Here is an 18,538-nt window from a genome sequence, read left to right on the forward strand (position 1 = left end):
TTGTTTAATAATACTCTTAATGACCCTACCATATGTAGAATATAATCGGAGACGACAAATGCCTTTGTTTGCGACATACTCAAGTTTCTGCGACAAACGACATTCTATAAAAGTTTAGTTGGTTGCCAGATTTCCAACTTGTAAAGAGAGAATCAACAACCTTTATCAACACAACTCAAATTCAATAGATGTCAACACTTCTATCATCATGGAAGCAATTCCAATTGTTTGATTTCACACCAATACGTGATCCCAATTATCAAACAGCAGATGCACTTTATTCCGATCCCACATTAAGTGCAATCACAGCAACGAAATCAAACTATTTGATCATTGCCATTAATAATTCTAGTTTAAAGATCGTCAATGCTAAAGATTTAACCACATTAGGGACATTTATGATCTATGATGTTGATTATCGAATTACATTCCTTTCGCCCCTTAATAATTCGAATAATTTGATTATTTCATTGGCTGAAAAACAAGGATCTCCAAGTATTATAAAATTATGGGATATAAATAAATTATTAGAATTACAAGGAGAAGTTGATGAAATTGATTTTCAATATAAGTTTCAAACTCAGGTGCTGGTAAGTAATGGTGATAATTCATTTCCTATAAGTTGTTTTAAATTTACTTTTGATTTGACATGTCTTGCGTTGGGTTATACTAATGGGAAAGTGATATTAGTACGAGGTGATTTATTGCGAGATAGGGGAGCAAAACAGAGAGTAATATATGAAAGTAATGACCCAATTACTGGGATCCAGTTTAATGAGAAAGAAATGGTATTGTACATAACCACCACATCGAAGATCTTGACAGTTTCAACAACAGGAAGAAATCAAGGGAAACCTACCCAAGTATTATCCCTGAAAACTGGTGTAGATTTGAATTGTACTGATATAGATACGGAAAGCCAGGATTTGATAGTAGGATTACCTGGAGCAATACGGTATTATAATCATATAAATAAATTATCCACTATAAATTTCGATACACCAAAACTGAAAATTATGAAATTTGAATCTCAATCAAGTTCAAAATCATCATTTTTATTGATTGTAAGTCCTCAACATGAAGATACTACTACAAAGACATTAATGACAAGAATAATTATTCTAGATTTGGTTAATATGTATATTTCCTTCAATATTCTTATCCCCAGTACTCTCATAAATTATGTGTTTTTGTTACAGGGTGACTTATATTTATTATCTGCCGATGGGGTGTTGTATAAATTACATGAAAAGCCAATAAATCAACAGATTGAATTGATTTTACAAAGAGAATTATTCCAAGTGGCTTTCAATCTTGCCAAACAACTGAAACTGTCCACCGAAGTATTATTGAGAATCAAAAAATTACATGGAGAACATCTTTATGATGCCCAAAATTACGAGGAATCAGCAGAAGTGTTTACCAAATGTTTAGAATTATTTGATAATAAACAAGTAGGAAATGATGATGAAGAAGATTTAGATGATTTTGTGATGAATATTATTACCAAGTTTAAAGAAGCTACTAATATTGCTAATTTAACTAAATTTTTAACAAGATTGCATGAAATGGGAATAGCTAATATCGATCATGTAACTTTATTACTTTGCTGTTTTTGTAAACTAAAACAAGTTGAAAATATTGATAAATTTATTGATGAATTAGATGTTTCTATGAATTTCCAAGATTTGAATTTTCAATTAATAATTAATTTATTTAAAGAATGTGGATATTTCCAACAAGTTATTAAATTACTTTATAAATTAAATCAACCAAATTTAATCGTTGATATTCAGTTGTATGATTTGAAAAAACCAAAACTTGCATTAAGTTATATTAAAACATTAACTATTGATGAATTATTATTAATATTGATTGATCATTCAAAGTCATTATTAGATTCATGTCCGATAGAAACCACCGAATTGTTGATTAACGTCTTTACCGGTAAATATCTCCCACATGAGAGTCAGGAACCACTTGTTATTGACAAAGAAGAAACCCAAGAAGCTTCTATGAAACTTACAAACTACCAAGCATTTGTAAACTACTTATCAGGACTGAGTGAAGAAGAACCAGAACAAAAATCAAATGAACCTACTTATTTACCACCTCGTCCTAGTTTGATCTATTCAAGTTTCACGGGACATCCTAATGAGTTTGTTATCTTTTTGGAGGCATGTATTGAAACTTTTGATAGGTTCCAAGGAAATATTGCTGACAAAAAGGAAACGCTATTGACTTTGTTGGAAATGTATCTTTCCATTCATCAAGCTTCAGATGATAAAGAATGGTTAACTAAAGCTGAGTCAGTAGTTACTCAGTATGGAGAAATCCTTGATAATAAATCATTATTGTTGTTGAGTCATTTGTATGATTTCAAACATGGAGAAGTCATTGCTAAAGAGAATTCACAAATGCAAGAAAGTTTATTAACCAGTTATCAAATAGCTGAAGATGTGGATGGATGTTTTGAAATTCTTAAGAAATTCGGGGATACTAAACCTGAATTATATAAATCAATGTTGAGATTTCTTATATCCAAGAAATCAATATTTGAAAAAGTTAACATAAAAGATTTTCAATATATCCTTGATCGTATCAATTTCTTTAAATTAATGAATCCCCTTGAAATCTTACAAGTACTTACAGAACAACCCGAAAATGATTATATTACATTAGGATTAGTAAAAGAATATTTCATGGATTATTTCAAACAAAAAAACAAAGAGATTATCAATAATGAAAAATTAATTGAAATGTATGAACAAGAATCAACAAAAAGTTCATATAAATTATCCGAACTCACCAAACCATTCGTTATCCAAAATAATAAATGTTCAATGTGTGAATTAAAATTAGATTTCCCCGTGATTCATTTTAAATGTCGACATTCATTTCATCAGAAATGTTTATCTACAAATCTAATCATGAATGAAGATGGATTTGATGGTAAGAATGAGACTCCACAATGTCCGGTATGTATTGGACATGCTAATGAGATTAGAAATGTTAAGGCGAGTCAATTTAAATCAAAAGAGAATTATGAAGTATTCTTGTCGTTATTACATGAAAGTAAAGATAAATTTAAATTTATTGCTGATTATTTCGGGAAAGGTGTAATGGAAAATGAATCAATTACAATGTTGAATGATTGAGTTAACGGTTAACGGTTTTATATTTAGAAAATATTAATAAAATAATTAATTATTAGATGAGAAAAGATGCGTCTTTGCGCACCATTGTGTACCTGAATTTTTCATCTTCTTCTTCAGGGGTAGGGGTATGGAATTCCACTCCACCCCCTTTTTCTGTTTCATAAATGTATCCGACGAAGGTTAGTGATTTTATATTGAATATGCAGGAACATTGTACATCTATCCGAAACCTTAAAATATAATAATCAGCTCATCTCTTACTTGTGGATTGTAGAGTCTGAAAATAATTTTCGTAGATGCAACCTTTTTTTAAGGGGGGGGGGGGATTTGTCACCGTTTCCCGTTTCATAACCGTCAATTAATTGAACTAGCAAGCCTGGAAAGGATCATGTATTTAAATAGGAAATATCAACAGCTTGACCATATACCCCAGCTAACAACATTGGATTTATACTTTTCTTTAGACGATTAATTCTAACATTAAACAAAAATACGAAAGCTTCTCTTGCAGCATATTATTCTTTTTCTGTCGATGCTACCAATTTTGTATGTAAAAGAATCCCTAGAAAAATAGTTTCATATTTTATTATGAAACAATTTTCCTACAATCTTTATACGGCTTTATTAAATTAATTAAAAAATAATGTTAACATGTAAACTCCCCATATATTTACAATTTTAAAGTTTAAGTCATCAAGGGAGAGTGTTGCAAAATGGTTTTGGGAATTTATTTAATTTCATTTAAAATGTAAAGAATTATGAGACATCATCCTAATCCAAGTCAAATCATTTACAATTCAAGTATTTATTCCTTCGCTAATTTACATTCCAATTCAAAGTATAAAGGATTAAGCAAAACAGATTAATGGCATCACCACAACTACTCAATCATCCTGCCCCAAAACAAACCCGTCTCCTTCCACCGATAACCTACGACACAATATCAAACGGATATCATTATCAAAAACCAACAACAGACCCTCATTGTCCAAGTTGGCTCCAGGGAATTAGCCAATTCGCCATTGAATTGCAAACACCCCCCACTCCACCTCCAAAAGATGATTATTCCGATGTGTTGGTTGAATATGCCCAAAAATCGTCCGGTGTTGTTACTGCTACATCCATGTATTCGCCGCTTGAATATGCCCAGAAGCCATCCGGTGTTGGGAGTGTTACATCCATGTATTCGCCCACTGAGTCTGGCGATATAGAGCGGAATAGAAGAAGTAGGGGTTCTTGGAGGAGAAGACACCTGCTGTCAGGTGTGAAAGAAACCGGTATCAAATCGCCAAGGGAGTCCGAGAAGAAGGAGAGAGGAAAGGTAAGGAGACAGCTGGTTGATGGATATAAGGTTATTGGTGCAAGTACTGATGGGATTATGTTTGATTGTCAACTGAGTTTAGTTGATTTATTAAATTATTTAATCACGAAATATCAAGAAATCCAAAATGGGATTGGAATATATGGAAATTGGTGGTTAGATTGTGGATATAAACAACAAACATTTGATACTATCGCGGCAATTAGTTGTAGTTACCGAAAACTTATAATTGATATTTTGAAAGAATTAAATAATCATAGTACAATTAACACGATGGAAGAATTTGATGATGATAATGATCATGATTTGATGAATTGTAATGTTTTTCAAATTGTATATAATTGTCAAATTGAACGAATTAATTTAATGAGAATATTTGATTATAATTTATTTATACCAGAATTTAAATTTATGTTATTAAGATATTTTTATAGATTAACATTCATAACTTCCCAAGTATTAGATCAAAGAAGTTGGTTAATTATTCCATTGGAAATTTGGTATAAATTACCTTCCTTAATCAAATCGATAAATGATTCATTTATAAAATTTAAATCGAATCATGATTTAGGAATCACGTTGGTGAAACTTAATGCCATAACTCAGAAATTCCCCATTGTCGAAGAAATTCGAAAACATAATAAACTTATCGATTGGCTGGATTTTGAGAAAATCGATAGGTTATTAGCTAGTAAATTCCCGGATTATACAACTTCGAATGGGAAACATGGATATGGCGATTATAATAACAATGGACCGTTATCAAGTAGTCATGATATGAAGATGAGTTCGGTCAAGCCTGCTGTTCAACCCAATAAGAAGAAGGAACATATAATATTTCCCAAATTATCCTTATCGAAAATCATCAAAAAGAACAACAACAATGATAAAGATGAATCTGAATCAAAGAAGGACCCAATAGTGGAGAAGGATATTCCTAAGAGACATGCCCAACCGGCCAAGCTGCATGATGGGAAAAGTCTGTGTTATGAAGTGAGGCATGGAAGTAGTGAGAAACGAAGTGATCATAGTAGCAATGAGAGACATAGTGATCATAGTAGCAGTGAGAAACATAGTGATCATAGTGGTAGCAGTAGCAAGGAGAGAAGGAAAAAGAGTCATCGTCCGAAGGTTGATTTAACTCCAATTCAACATCAGATTGACGCCTTAGGTAAATTTAGAAAGAAACTATCAGATATTGGACCTGAATTATTACAGTTTTTAAGTTTACAATTAGAATATTGTATATATTGGCAACAAATACTTAATAGCGGAGGTGGTAAGGGTGGTGACACTAGTGACAACTTATATATTAGATCAGCATGTAAAGCATATTACGAAAAGATACAAAATCAGCTTGAATTTACAAGATCAACAATTATGTTCCATATTGAAGATAGATTAATTATTCCAATTGATCAATGTCTTAGATTATGTTATAGAGGGAAAGGAAATCAACAAGATGTGAATCGATTTATGGAATTGATTGTGATTCAATATAATAAATTATATTGTAAGTGGTTAGAAGGAATGATTGGACCTAGAAGTATTCAAGAATATGAGATCTTATGTAAGAAGATTGGTACACCTAATGGAGATGATATAAGTCAATATTATTATCATTTGGCCAATTTGAAAAGTTTAGTGGGATAAAATAATCTAGAGTTTGTGTGAATGTGTGTGAATTACAAGTGTTGATAGCTGATAACTCAAATAATCCCCTGTAAGAAATTATGTGATATACTTCCTAAACAGGAAATTAACTGGTCTCGCTTGTTGCTAAAATTTTCGCTAGCTATGTAGTTGTGCCAGTGGCGCAGCAAATAGAGTGTATGTTAGATATTTTGTATGTAGCTATTTAGAACAATAATAATAACAGCAAATCAAATGACGTGTCTCTTTTTGCTTATGTAGCAAGACATCGCAAGAGTAATTAAACTGGGTGTGTTAGTTGCTGTTTCATATTTAATTTTTGCCACTGGTTATTTTTGCCACTGGTTGTTAATTAGGTTGCAAAACGTTCTTATTTTTGTTTCTGTTAATTACAACACCATAGTTAATAAAATAATAATCACAAGACAATTGAAATTGAGTAGTAAAAGTCTCTTCTCCCCTTAAAAATCTAAATTGAAAAAAAAAATTATTAATTTACACATTTTTTTAACCTGTCTCACTTGAAACTCTTTGCGCCTCTAAAACACTTTCATAGTTAAATTAATTCTCTCAATCTTACGGTTACAGTAAATTTAATCAACCGAATTTTACGGCACTTTTTTTTTTTGTTCAATTTGACATTTTTTTTTTAACCACCACTTTTTCTCTTTTGCTAATCTACATTTGCTATTAAAGGATAGAACTAATTTCAACATTAATTAATTAATTCAATTGGTATTCAACACACTACTACAAACAACAATGACATCTACAACTTCATCTACCACACCATCCTGTTGTACTAAAGGATCAGAATGTGATTTATTAACTTGGAAAGATCCAATTAAAACTGGTAAATTATTTGGATCAATTATTATTGGTTTAACAATTTTTAAAACAATTAATTTAATAAACGTTTTATTTCATTTTGGTTATATTGCTTTATTAATTGTTGCTGCTGCTGAATATTCCACTAAATTAATTACTGGTAATGGAATCATTAGTAAGTATAAACCAACTTGTTCATGTGCTGAAAAATTTAATCAATCAATTTTACCTCATTTAAGTATTATTAGTGTTAAATTAGAATCACAATTCAAAAAGGTTATATTTGCTGAAGATGTTGAATGTACTTTAAAAGCTGCTGGTGTATTTTATATTTTCTATAAATTAACTTCTTGGTTTTCAATCTTTACTTTGGTTACAACTGCTACAGTTTTATTATTCACTTTACCATTTATTTATACAACTTATAAAAAGGAAATTGATGCTGCTGTTGCTAACTTTTCCGCATGTGCAAAATCAAAGATTTCTGAAGTTACTTCAACTATTCAAGAAACCGCAAAGCCTCATATTGAAACTTTAATTAAAAAGACAGGTCCAGTTGGTGAATTCATTCAATCTAAAATCCATACCAGAACTGCTGGTTCTACTGTTAAAGATTCAAAGGATTCAGTATTTGCCACTGCCACTGGTGGTGCAGCAGCTGCTGCTGCTAAGCCAAAAAGTTCAGAACCAGCAGATGTATTTTCTGATTTAAAGTCTTCGGCTACTGCTACTGGATCTTCTCAATTCCCAAATATTCCATCTTCTTCAACCTCAGAAGTAAGAAGTAAGGTTGAAGATGTTGAAGATGAAACTGAAAAATTGTTATAAACAGAGAAGAGAAGAGGATAGGGAGTTAAGTTTATTTTGGAACAATTATTGTCATTTGTTACTCGTTTGTACTTCCCCTTTTTCTTATTTGATTCATATGTTTCTTATTCTAATCTTTTGATACTTGTTGAATAGGGTTCTTACATAATTGGTTTGTATCTCTCTTTGGGGGTTTAACTTTTTTTTTTTGCAACCAAATAGTTTTTTCTTTATAAAATTATATAAATAAAATATGATTTTACTTAATAAATTTATAAATAGTGATTTACTTTATATGAGAGAATAAATTGGTTGCAAAAAGGTACTGATTTCAGTGTTGCAAATATTAAATGTCATTTAATCTATCAATATGTAAGCTAAGCTGAGGTTAATCACAATCTTGGGGATTTGGTAATCGTTTATAACATGCAATCCATTTAGATCCTTTATTACGAGTAACCTTTTGACCTTCTTCCGTTGAATTATACATCAATTCAACACATTTATCTTGATCTTCCCATTCTTTACTTAATCTTTCAAATAAAGGATGTTCATCTAAATGTTTTACCATCCAATGATGTAAATCTTCAACATCAGTAATTGTATATATAATTCCACCTTCTTTTAAAACATAAGCATATTCTGATAATAAAGTCATAGTAATGATTCTTGCTTTATGTTTACGTTGTTTAAAATGTGGATCAGGGAAACAAAAGAACATTTTTGATAATTGTGATTTATAAAAGAAATTTGGTAAAAACTTCATTGCATTCCCTCTAAGTACTGAAATATTATTATATCCATAATCTTCTTCAGCATACTTATTCCTAAGAGCAATAATCCTATCTTCAACATATTGAGTCACTTGAACTCTAATTTCCATCCCCAATACTAAAGAATCAGGAAATTCAGGACCTAATTTCGTCAATAATCCCCCATATCCACATCCAATATCCGCAATCTCAACCCTTGAAGTCATTTTCCCACTAGTTTCATCATAAAACCCGGGATAAAATTTTTGCCAATCCATTTTATCAGGACTAGCAGGATAGTCTAATCGATGATCCGAGAATGGATTTGAATGGGCTCGTTGTCTATAGAATCTCTTCCTTGGTAAATCGACATCTGAAACTTCGGTTGCTTCTTCAAATCGTGCATGTTTGACTAATTTACGGGTGTTTTGTTTTGTTTGTCTATATGCTTTTCTTTTGCTTTCTGCTTCTCGTTGTTCACGGAGTTGTGTTTCTTTGTCTTTTGTACTTGGTGGTTGTGGCGGTTTTGGCATTTTTCGTATTTGTTTGATTTGTTTGTAAAGATGGGGATGATGATGATGATTAAGTAGAGTTGAAAATTTTTGAAATCGAGGTGATGCGCGATGACTCGGTTGGTAAATTTTTTTTTTTGGGTTGGACTTCGAGTTAATTGAATCAGCGCTACTAGAGACATTTACTTGACACTATCTAATAAGTTAAATGTTTTGTTAAATTGTAATCGTATTTACAGGTTATATTATATACAACTAAAAGAACACAACCCTCTCTTCGTCTCTCTCGATCTAAGCATCATTGCTCTTTTCTCCTTCTCCTTCTTCTTCTTTTTTACCTCCACCAAGATCCTTTTCTCTGGCGTGTATAGTCAAATATAACATACTAGGAGTAGATTGTAAAGTTTGAACCAAACCAGCACCACCCAAAATAGTCAACAACCCAGCCAATTGTCCTTGTAATTGATCCTTGGAAGGTAATTCCTTCAATTGATCAACTTCAGCAACATCCATAACCGAAGTTTCAACTTTTGCCCCAATTAATAATAATTTTTCTTTGGCTTGTTTTAAAATCTTAACTAAATCCTTAACTATACTTGGATCAGCTTTTGGAATTGAAATAACGGCAGTTGGACCATTGAATAATATAGCTAATGGATGTTTGACATGTTTGTTTTTTTGTCTATTACCTTTTGCAGCTGGATCTTCTTCATGAGATGATTGTAAATATAATTTATACATATTTGAATTGACGAAATGCATCTTACCTCCAGCTTTAATAATATCTTGTCTTATTCTCTTGTTATCCATTTTATTAATATTATTAACATGGGCGACTAAAATGATTTCATTGGTATCATTCAAATATTTATAATAATCAACTAAGAAGGTCTTTCTGGAGAAAAGCGGTTTACCGGTGTTTCTGTTTGAGAATTCTTCTCCATATTCGAATAAATGACTAGTAGGTTTGGAAGCGGTGGTGGTGGTAGTTGAAATGACAGTTTCTGGGGCCGCATTACAGGACAATGGAGAAGTGGAAAATGATGCTCTCAAAGTCCAGACAGTTGGGTGTAAGACTGATCCCACTCTAGAATGGGATAACACTCTTGAAGTAGTAGAACGTATTATAGACATTTGGGATTGGTGGTGGTTCTATTGATTGGTTGTAAAAACAGTACCATAAAATTTGCTTAATTTTTTTTTCATTTTTACTTCAATTCTTTTTTGAACATGAATACACGACTTTGTTATTTACTTTTTCTTTCTTTTTTGACAACCGCATCTAAAGTTTTCTGGTTGTAAGAATTTGGAATTTTGGTTGTAAGAATTTTTGATCCCTTATTTCTTCTTTATTCAAGTCTTTGTACAAATCAAAAACTTAATAAAATAGTTGGAGGTTGGTATTGAGAAATATCAAGAAAGATCTGGCAACAAGATTATATCCTTCACAAGAAAAATTCCACTTCAAATTACACGTGTTCAAAAATGGGTAGAAACAGATTCACAGGCGGCAAGAAATTTAAGGAGTTAGGATCAAAATCTGCGGATGGATTGAGAAATTTCGTTGATAAGCTTATTTCAGCAGGTGGTGATAATTATCGTCCTGATAGAAAGGAAGTAGATAGGTATATTCCTCATAAGAGGGCCAAACTCTCTCCTGATGCAAGTCCTTCAAGAACAACATTTGATGATCGTTTTGCAGAAAGTGGATCTAATCAAACGAATGATACTTCATATCACACAGCCTGTCAAGAACAAAGTGTCCATGCCATAGATAATGAAGTAGTAATGAATCAATCTCCACAAGAATCATCATCATCGTCATCATCAAATGACGATGAAACAGTTAAATCAGTTCACATGACAAGCACTTCACCTAATCCGGAAAGTATCCTTCCTCAAAAGAGACCAGCAAGTCCTGAAACAGGAGAGACTAGAGATGAATCGGCAACGACAAGTTCTTTATTTTCTAATGTTTCTGACAAATCTGACAGCAATGAGTTTCCCAAGATTTATGCTGAACCTACTTTTGATAAAGAGATTCCTAACCGTATTGGATTTACTGATTTACAAAAGTTAGAATATGCTACCAAAACATTACAAAGAAATGTTAAAGTAATTTTAGAAGATGCTCCTGATTGTGTTGAATTGAAAACTTTGATAAATTCAGATAAGATTGATCGAGCCCAAAAAATTGAATTGAAAACTAATGAATTAATTACTATGGCATCGAAATTGAAATCTAGGTATAAACTTGGTAGATTACCTATCTTGGATGAAATAAGTAATGGAAATATTCATTTCAAAAAAGAGGACTTGGCGGAATTAGAAGAAATTGCTCCAATTGAACAAAGTAATATAGAATTCAATGCTCCTGTTAATCCAATCACCGAGGAAATCGCTCCAACAGGGGTTGATAATACTTTGCCCGAATTACCAGAAATAAAGGATATTGGATTATACGAAAGAGTATTTATTCATAAATCTTCAGTCAATAATAAAGCATATTTAGATTCTGAAACATTGATTAGGACACATAATGAAAGATTAGAATTTCTTGGGGATTCTGTGTTGAATAATTTAGTCACATGTATTCTTTATGAAGAATTCCCCGCTGCTAGTGAAGGTAGACTCTCGAGATTCAGATCAGATTTGGTTAATAATCGGGTATTGAAAGAATTTGCTTTTGATTATGGATTTGATAAAAAATTACGTACAAAGATTGATGATCTTATTTTAAAAAATGGTGACCAAAAAATCTATGCTGATGCATTTGAAGCATATGTTGGAGCATTAGCTATAGAAAGAGGACTTGATTTAGCTGAAGTAAAACAATGGTTATTTGATTTATATACCCCATTTTTAAACAAAATGAGACAGACGCTTGTTCAAGAAAGATTAAATAAAGAAGCAAAGGCTCAATTATATTCAGTTATAGGTACGGCTGATCATCATCCACAATATAAAACCATCCAAACTGGAGATGGAATCAGAGTCGATTTCGTGGTTCATTGTACTATGAAAGATGAAGTTATCGGAGTAGGTACTGCTGGAAATATAAAAGAAGCAGGATTAAGAGCAGCAATGGATGCACTTAAGAACCGAAACAAACTTGAAAAATTCTATATTGAACGTCAAGAAATCGAACGTCCACTTCGAAAAATTCGTCGTGAAAAGAATGAATTGAAAAAAGAAGAAAGAAAGAAGAAAATAGAAGAAGAAGTAGAAATGCTCAAAAATGCCCCTCCACTCCCACCCACATCCCCAATCAGAACAGGTCTTTTCCCAATCCCGGTGGATGAAGAAGCTCCATTGGATCATTCGGCTAAGAATGAATTATATGCCGAAATAGGTAGGAAGACAGGTACTCAACCCAAATATATAATTCGAACCGTAGGTGGTGATCATGAAGTCACATTAACTATTAGAAATTTACCAATTGCAACCGCGACTGATTCGTCTAAGAAAAAGGCAATGGCAAGAACTGCTATGGCTCTTTTGAATAATAAAGACGCAATGCGTGAGATTTGTAAGAGGTTTATTGCGGTTAATAATGAAGCTAAGGGGATTGATGAACAGATGTCGAGTGCAAGTCCTGAGTCTTCTAATTAGAAAAGCTATTTGTTTTGTTACGAATGTAGAATAGAATTAATTTGCTAGAATTGTTGCGTTGTGTGTACTTAAAATAAATTAATAAATTATGTAAAATTAATAGAGTTAAAAACCGTACCGGTGGGAACGGAAAGAGAAGTATGTAATGGTTTAGTGTCCATATTTAGGATTCATCATCCGTGACATGACCTAACGTGTATTGTGTAAAGAAATAACGGGAATGAAAGGCAATTATGTCTGGCCCTTTCGTCCTTGACTTTGTAAGATAGGAATTTTGATCCGAAATTAGTTTGAGTGCGGAAAAAAGTCCCGAAATGCGTTTTGTTGAGTGTTTCCGTTGATTTTATGTATCACATTCTTCTGGGAACCTGATACTGCTACGTAAAATTACAAGGATTAAGAGCAACTACAATGTAATCAAGTTTTTAACTTTTTAAAAATGTATTTTGTATAAATAAAACATAGTAGAGGTATCTAACAATCCTATGTATAAAAATGAAACCTATCTAAAAGAATATGCAGAACTAAAAATGATGAAACCGATCCCAACAAAAACTTATTACAACTTAGATCCATAAGTGTTGTCGAAAGCGTTCCAACCGAATAACCATTGTTGGAATTCTCTATCAGACCATTGATCTGGGTTAGCACCATCTCTAGATCTCATTAAAGTATCTCTTTCTTCTTGTTCTTCACCATCTGGTAAATGCCAGATGTCACCATTCTTTCTAGCACCAGCTTGGATAGTTTCAGCTCTTCTCTTTCTCTTCTTTTGGTATTGTTGGAGAGCTCTTGGGATATCATCAGTAGAAACACAGTTTTCTAATTCTTCAGCTAAAGTAGCACCATCTTCAATGGCTTGAGCAGCACCTTGAGCTAAGTATGGTAACATAGCATGAGCAGCATCACCAATTAAAGCAACCTTACCACTATGGGAAATCCATCTTGGTAATTTTGGTAAATCAGCTAAGACCCATTTTAAGACGGTCTTGACATGAGTTAATAATTGACGAACAACTGGGTCGAAGTTCTTGTAATGGTCTCTCATTTCTTCAACATTACCTGGTTCATTCCATTTACCAACAGAAGCTTGACCTGGATGAGACATAACAATGTTATACATTTCACCGTTTCTGATTGGATAAGCCATAACGTGTCTTCTGTAACCGATCCAACAGTTAGAGTTAACATCAGTCATTAAGTGAGCAATAGCTGGGTCAGATAACATTTCTTCTCTTGGAACAGTAGCTCTGAAAGCACAGTTAGAAGATGGGGTTGGGTGAACAACTTCTTCAGTAACAACAGAAGTATCTCTAACTCTGGATCTAATACCATCAGCACCAACAATCAAATCACCGGTGTATCTTTCACCAGTTTCTAAAATAACAGTGGCAGTATCTTGGTCAACTTGGTCAATTCTACAACCAGTCTTGTATTCAATACCGAGTTCAGTAGCAGCTTCGAATAATAATCTTTGGTAATCAGCACGGTGGATTAATAAGTATGGGTTACCATAAGCTTTGGTCATATCTGGGTCTAATGGAGTAGTAGATAATGGAACACCAGTGTCATATCTTCTTAAGATAATGTTCTTTGGTCTGGTGACGTATTTTTCAAATCTGTCAAAGACACCGTATTCTTTAAGGATCTTGACGGAGTTTGGTGGCATTTGGATACCAGCACCAACTTCATTAAGAGCAGTGGAAGCTTCGAGGATAGTGACATTGTGTCCCTTTCTCTTTAAACCGATGGCAGCAGCAAGACCACCTAAACCACCACCACAGACGATAACATTGAAGGAAACCATTTTGTTGTTGTTGTTTATAATTTGTATATTAGAGTATAAAGTAAGTTGGTTAGAACTAATGATTAGAATAAGAGAAGAATGGATTACGGAAAAAGGAGCGGGACTTTGAGTTTATATATAGTTTGAAAACTTAAACTATTAAAATAATATTTTTCAAATAAACACCAATCTGGGGTTGTCTAAAGAAGCAACATCGGCACCAATTAGGAGAAAGACAATAAAAATAAGGACAATTACTCCAAAAACCACATACCTCATCGGTAAATTTCATTAAAGTGATCTTCACCGACGCCGATTCCCCACGTAAAAATGGGTGGTGATACGGAATTCGATTCCGTGATAAGAAATTTCGGAATGCGATTCCTGATCCCGCATTTGAGATGAAAAGATATTTTTCAAGGAAATCGATGAGGGGCATCGAAGTGGGGCAAAAAATAAATACCTTGAAGTATTTTTATTGTTATGACGGATTATTGATCCGAAACTTTGGCTCAAACGGGACTTATTTATTTTTTAGATTTCTGGCAGTTTTTCCCGAGCTGCAGTTTTGTTCCGAAAAATAAAGTTAAAAAATTTAGGTTTTCTTTTACGAGTGGAAATGCAGTAGAAAAATTGCGGCATGTAGACCCTATAATTATCGGAGGGACGATCATGGTCCGCTATGAATGGTAGATATTTCATAGCTACACCTTCCCTACTTAAACCTTCCATTAGAAGGAGAAAAGTAAAGATTTCCACGTTCTCAAGAATTCTACTAGTGGGGTATTAGTTTCTTTTACTATATTATTTTCCAAGAATTAAGGTTTGGCCCTCATGTTGGTCTATTCTCCGCCTAGAGTATAGTCAACTGGAAAGGTATTTATGTGGCTTATCAATGTAAAATAACGGCAAATGTTAAACGGATCTAGAAACAACGTCGTATCGATACAATGATTCCTATCGTTCAAGATTGTGTCGTCTATTGGAATAGAGTAAAATCAATGAACGAGTTTCTAAACATCATATGAACCATTAGATACAAGGGAAAACTAAGTTGAGTATTTGTCATCCTTCAACCCCCTCTTCAGTTTGTCATATATCCGTTGGATAAGACTCTTATTGAGAAGATTTATTGTACCCCGTTATAGAAAATCTACAAGTGGACATCCCTGCAGAATGGAGAATAGTGAGGCAGAATCTATCAAAAAAAAATAAAACGTAAACTATAACCGAAAATAATCAAGAAAATTCTTTGAAATAATTCGTCGGGAAGTGTGGGGACAAGACAAGCCCCTCGCAAAATATTAAACTTGCATAAAAAATATTAATTGAACAATGGATAAAATTTTTAATATAAATATGGATGCAAGATGGCTTAAATATTTTTCGATTATTTTTCTATCTCTCTTCATATCATTCCTCTTCAAAATAATACTGACTAGCAAAAATGTCTTCTCCTTCTACCACTAGTGCTGATGTGGAAAAAACCGCTCAAATATACGAAATTAACTCTGATGAAAATACTGGATATGATCTTACCCAAGAACATTATGATTACCTCATGGAACGACATGGCACTATCGAATTAGACCCATTACCTTCTGCTGATCCAAACGATCCCCTTAATTGGCCAGAATGGAAAAAGAATTATCAAATATTTTTGGTTGCACTCGGTACTTTTTCAGCCACCTTTATGGCAGCTGGCTTGACTCCTGCTTTTGAAGCTATGTCCATAGAATATAGTGTCCCACTTGCAAGTGTTAGTTATCTTGTTGCTTCTCAGATTGCCGCTTTTGGTGTCTTACCTTTATTCTGGGTCCCATTGATGAATACTTATGGAAGAAAATTCTTTGTGACGTTGGGTGCATTTGCTTGTTGTGTCTTAAACATTGGTGGTGCTTTCTGTACTTCATATGAATTGCAAATGCTTACTAGAATACTTGTTGGTATTTTTATATCAACAGTTATGGCTTCTGGTGGTGCTTTTGTGGCAGATTTATCATTTGCTAGTGAAAGAGGTAAAAAGAATGGTTGGTGGTCTGTAGCTTTGATTATTGGTACTCCAGGTGGTCCATTTGTAACTGGTTTTATTCAGCAATACGCAGGTACTAAATGGGTTTACTTCACTTTTGCGATCCTTAACTTTGTGCAATTAATCTTATGGGTTTTCTCCGCTGAAACTGTCTTCACTAGATCTAATCCAGAATACAAGTCAGAAGGAATGTATAAAGCTTTGGGAATTAGAGTCTCTGAAGCAAGACCATTCTCTTGGAAAATGTTTGTTAGACCATTCAAGCAAGCAACTAACTTCAATGTAACATTAGCAACTATTGCTGCTTCAATTACCTTCTGTTACGCCAATATTGTAATTGTCGTTGAAATGCCACAAGTTATGATTCCATTATTCCAGCTCAGTCCCCAAGATTTGGCTTTACAATATATTTCGATCATCATCGGCTCCATCATTGGTGAAGTTCTTGGCGGGCCCCTTTCTGATTGGTGGATGAAGAGATGTATAGCCAAGAGAGGTGGAAAGAGAGTTATCGCTGACAGATTATGCGTCTGTTATAACGGTTACGTCTGGGTGATCGTAGGTTTGATTGTTTGGGGTGTTACCTTGTATACAGCAGAGGTGGGAAATTGGACCATTAAACCATTAATTGGATGTGCTATTACTGCAGCAGGGAACAATATTGTTGCTACTGTGATTACCACGTTTGCTATTGATAGTTCTCCAACTAAGGCTGCAGATGTTGCATTATACCTTAATTGTGTTAGATCTCTTTTTGGTTTCCTTGGGCCCTTATACTTCCATGTCATGTTTGATACCCTCAACTTTGTCGGTTCTGCAGGATTAATGTGTGGTCTCGTTTTTGTATTCGCTTTTGGACCAACTGCCGTTGCTCATATTATGGGGACAAGAAAGGCTAAGTAGGTGTACCTCTACTTTTTTGTTTTGCTTTTGAGTAGAAGGACTTTGTTGTTCTTTGAATTGCAGGGCCCTGGTGGTTCTCTAGATTCATTTATTTAGCTACTTTATTTATTGGTTTATAGTTTGAAGTTTTGAAATAAATATTAAATAGCATGGTGAAACAACCGCCGTTTTCACGTACAACTGATGAACGCCAATTTCAATTATCAACCCGAAGAGTAAAATCTAATATTCTAAAGAGGATATTCTACGATCAGGGGTACAATTAAAACTATTCTGGTCACCCGAATAGGTAAGAAACCTAAGCCAATTGATTATATTGCTTTTATCCAACAATTGTATGCCATCCCTGTACGGCTAAATGTTTATCAGAATTTTAATGCATGGGGTTTCTAATTGATTTCCCCCCATGTTTAATCAATTTCCTTCTCTTTTGTTGTTCAATCCGTCATTGTAATAAATTATATCCTTTGGATTATTTTCTATCTATCAAATTATATGTTTTGGTACATGTACGTAAGCAGCATAAAAAATATTATTTGCAAAAAACAGGGTCTAAAAAATAATCTGGAGGGAAACTTTATTTTTTAACTTCAGAATAATTAGCCACAAAATAATACTTGTAGCTTCTTATCATCATAGCAATCTGAAATAGCGAGTACAGAGGGAACGACCAATCATTGGAAACTATTACTTTCGGTTATACCATTGTGATTTCCATGCATGAGTATAATTGAAAGAAAGCATTTTCAGATTCGTTGTCTCGGGGCCAACTTTTGCCTCTCCAACGTCAATTGACACCAGAAATTGGTAACATCACATAACGTCTTGACAGTGTGCCAATCCTCTTCCGCGTACCAAACAGTGTTTTGGGATGTATTCAATCCAAAGAATGACGGGCGGTTGATTTCTCGGCATGGGAAACATACCTGCTAGTCCATGTTAGAAATGGAACTGCCTGTATTTAGATTAGAAGGCAAAGATGAAGAAAACATAGCTATTACAAATACGACACCTCAATATCTATTAAAACCATGCTTAGAATAAAACTAAATTAAAATTCTTTTCTAGAAAAACTTTTCTCAATTTTGTTCTCAATTTTTCTCATTGGAATTTCCTACACTTAATTTAATGAATATGAGCATTCGCTTTTTCAACAGTAATAAAACAATGCTCA

General features: G+C 33.3%; 8 protein-coding genes across 8 annotated transcripts; 5 read left to right on the plus strand and 3 right to left on the minus strand. All coding sequences in view use genetic code 12, as the record gives it.

Annotated features, from left to right (window-relative positions):
• Positions 1–188: 188 nt before the first annotated feature.
• VPS11 (tethering complex subunit) lies at positions 189–3,158 on the plus strand (the record flags this gene model as incomplete). The annotated part of the gene is made up of 1 exon (XM_049405061.1): positions 189–3,158. One exon carries the CDS (start codon positions 189–191, stop codon positions 3,156–3,158), a length of 2,970 nt encoding a protein of 989 aa, XP_049265332.1.
• Positions 3,159–4,023: 865 nt separating this feature from the next.
• FAV1 (Fav1p) lies at positions 4,024–6,132 on the plus strand (the record flags this gene model as incomplete). Its single annotated transcript, XM_049405062.1, has 1 exon — positions 4,024–6,132. The coding sequence occupies one exon, from the start codon at positions 4,024–4,026 to the stop codon at positions 6,130–6,132; it is 2,109 nt and encodes a 702-aa protein (XP_049265333.1).
• Positions 6,133–6,894: 762 nt separating this feature from the next.
• On the plus strand, positions 6,895–7,788 carry J8A68_001411 (uncharacterized protein; the record flags this gene model as incomplete). The annotated part of the gene is made up of 1 exon (XM_049405063.1): positions 6,895–7,788. The coding sequence occupies one exon, from the start codon at positions 6,895–6,897 to the stop codon at positions 7,786–7,788; it is 894 nt and encodes a 297-aa protein (XP_049265334.1).
• A 367-nt stretch (positions 7,789–8,155) lies between these two features.
• J8A68_001412 (tRNA (guanine46-N7)-methyltransferase) lies at positions 8,156–9,052 on the minus strand (the record flags this gene model as incomplete). Its single annotated transcript, XM_049405064.1, has 1 exon — positions 8,156–9,052. The coding sequence occupies one exon, from the start codon at positions 9,050–9,052 to the stop codon at positions 8,156–8,158; it is 897 nt and encodes a 298-aa protein (XP_049265335.1).
• A 270-nt stretch (positions 9,053–9,322) lies between these two features.
• Positions 9,323–10,165, minus strand: J8A68_001413 (mitochondrial 54S ribosomal protein uL10m; the record flags this gene model as incomplete). Its single annotated transcript, XM_049405065.1, has 1 exon — positions 9,323–10,165. One exon carries the CDS (start codon positions 10,163–10,165, stop codon positions 9,323–9,325), a length of 843 nt encoding a protein of 280 aa, XP_049265336.1.
• Positions 10,166–10,516: 351 nt separating this feature from the next.
• On the plus strand, positions 10,517–12,643 carry DCR1 (ribonuclease III; the record flags this gene model as incomplete). Its single annotated transcript, XM_049405066.1, has 1 exon — positions 10,517–12,643. One exon carries the CDS (start codon positions 10,517–10,519, stop codon positions 12,641–12,643), a length of 2,127 nt encoding a protein of 708 aa, XP_049265337.1.
• Positions 12,644–13,202: 559 nt separating this feature from the next.
• J8A68_001415 (uncharacterized protein) lies at positions 13,203–14,450 on the minus strand (the record flags this gene model as incomplete). The annotated part of the gene is made up of 1 exon (XM_049405067.1): positions 13,203–14,450. The coding sequence occupies one exon, from the start codon at positions 14,448–14,450 to the stop codon at positions 13,203–13,205; it is 1,248 nt and encodes a 415-aa protein (XP_049265338.1).
• Positions 14,451–15,876: 1,426 nt separating this feature from the next.
• Positions 15,877–17,364, plus strand: J8A68_001416 (uncharacterized protein; the record flags this gene model as incomplete). Its single annotated transcript, XM_049405068.1, has 1 exon — positions 15,877–17,364. The coding sequence occupies one exon, from the start codon at positions 15,877–15,879 to the stop codon at positions 17,362–17,364; it is 1,488 nt and encodes a 495-aa protein (XP_049265339.1).
• Between the last annotated feature and the right edge of the window lie 1,174 nt (positions 17,365–18,538).

The sequence above is a fragment of the Hemisphaericaspora subhashii genome (genome assembly GCF_019202705.1).
Source record: "Hemisphaericaspora subhashii strain CBS 10753 chromosome Unknown scaffold80, whole genome shotgun sequence".
NCBI classification, from domain to species: domain Eukaryota; kingdom Fungi; phylum Ascomycota; class Pichiomycetes; order Serinales; family Debaryomycetaceae; genus Hemisphaericaspora; species Hemisphaericaspora subhashii.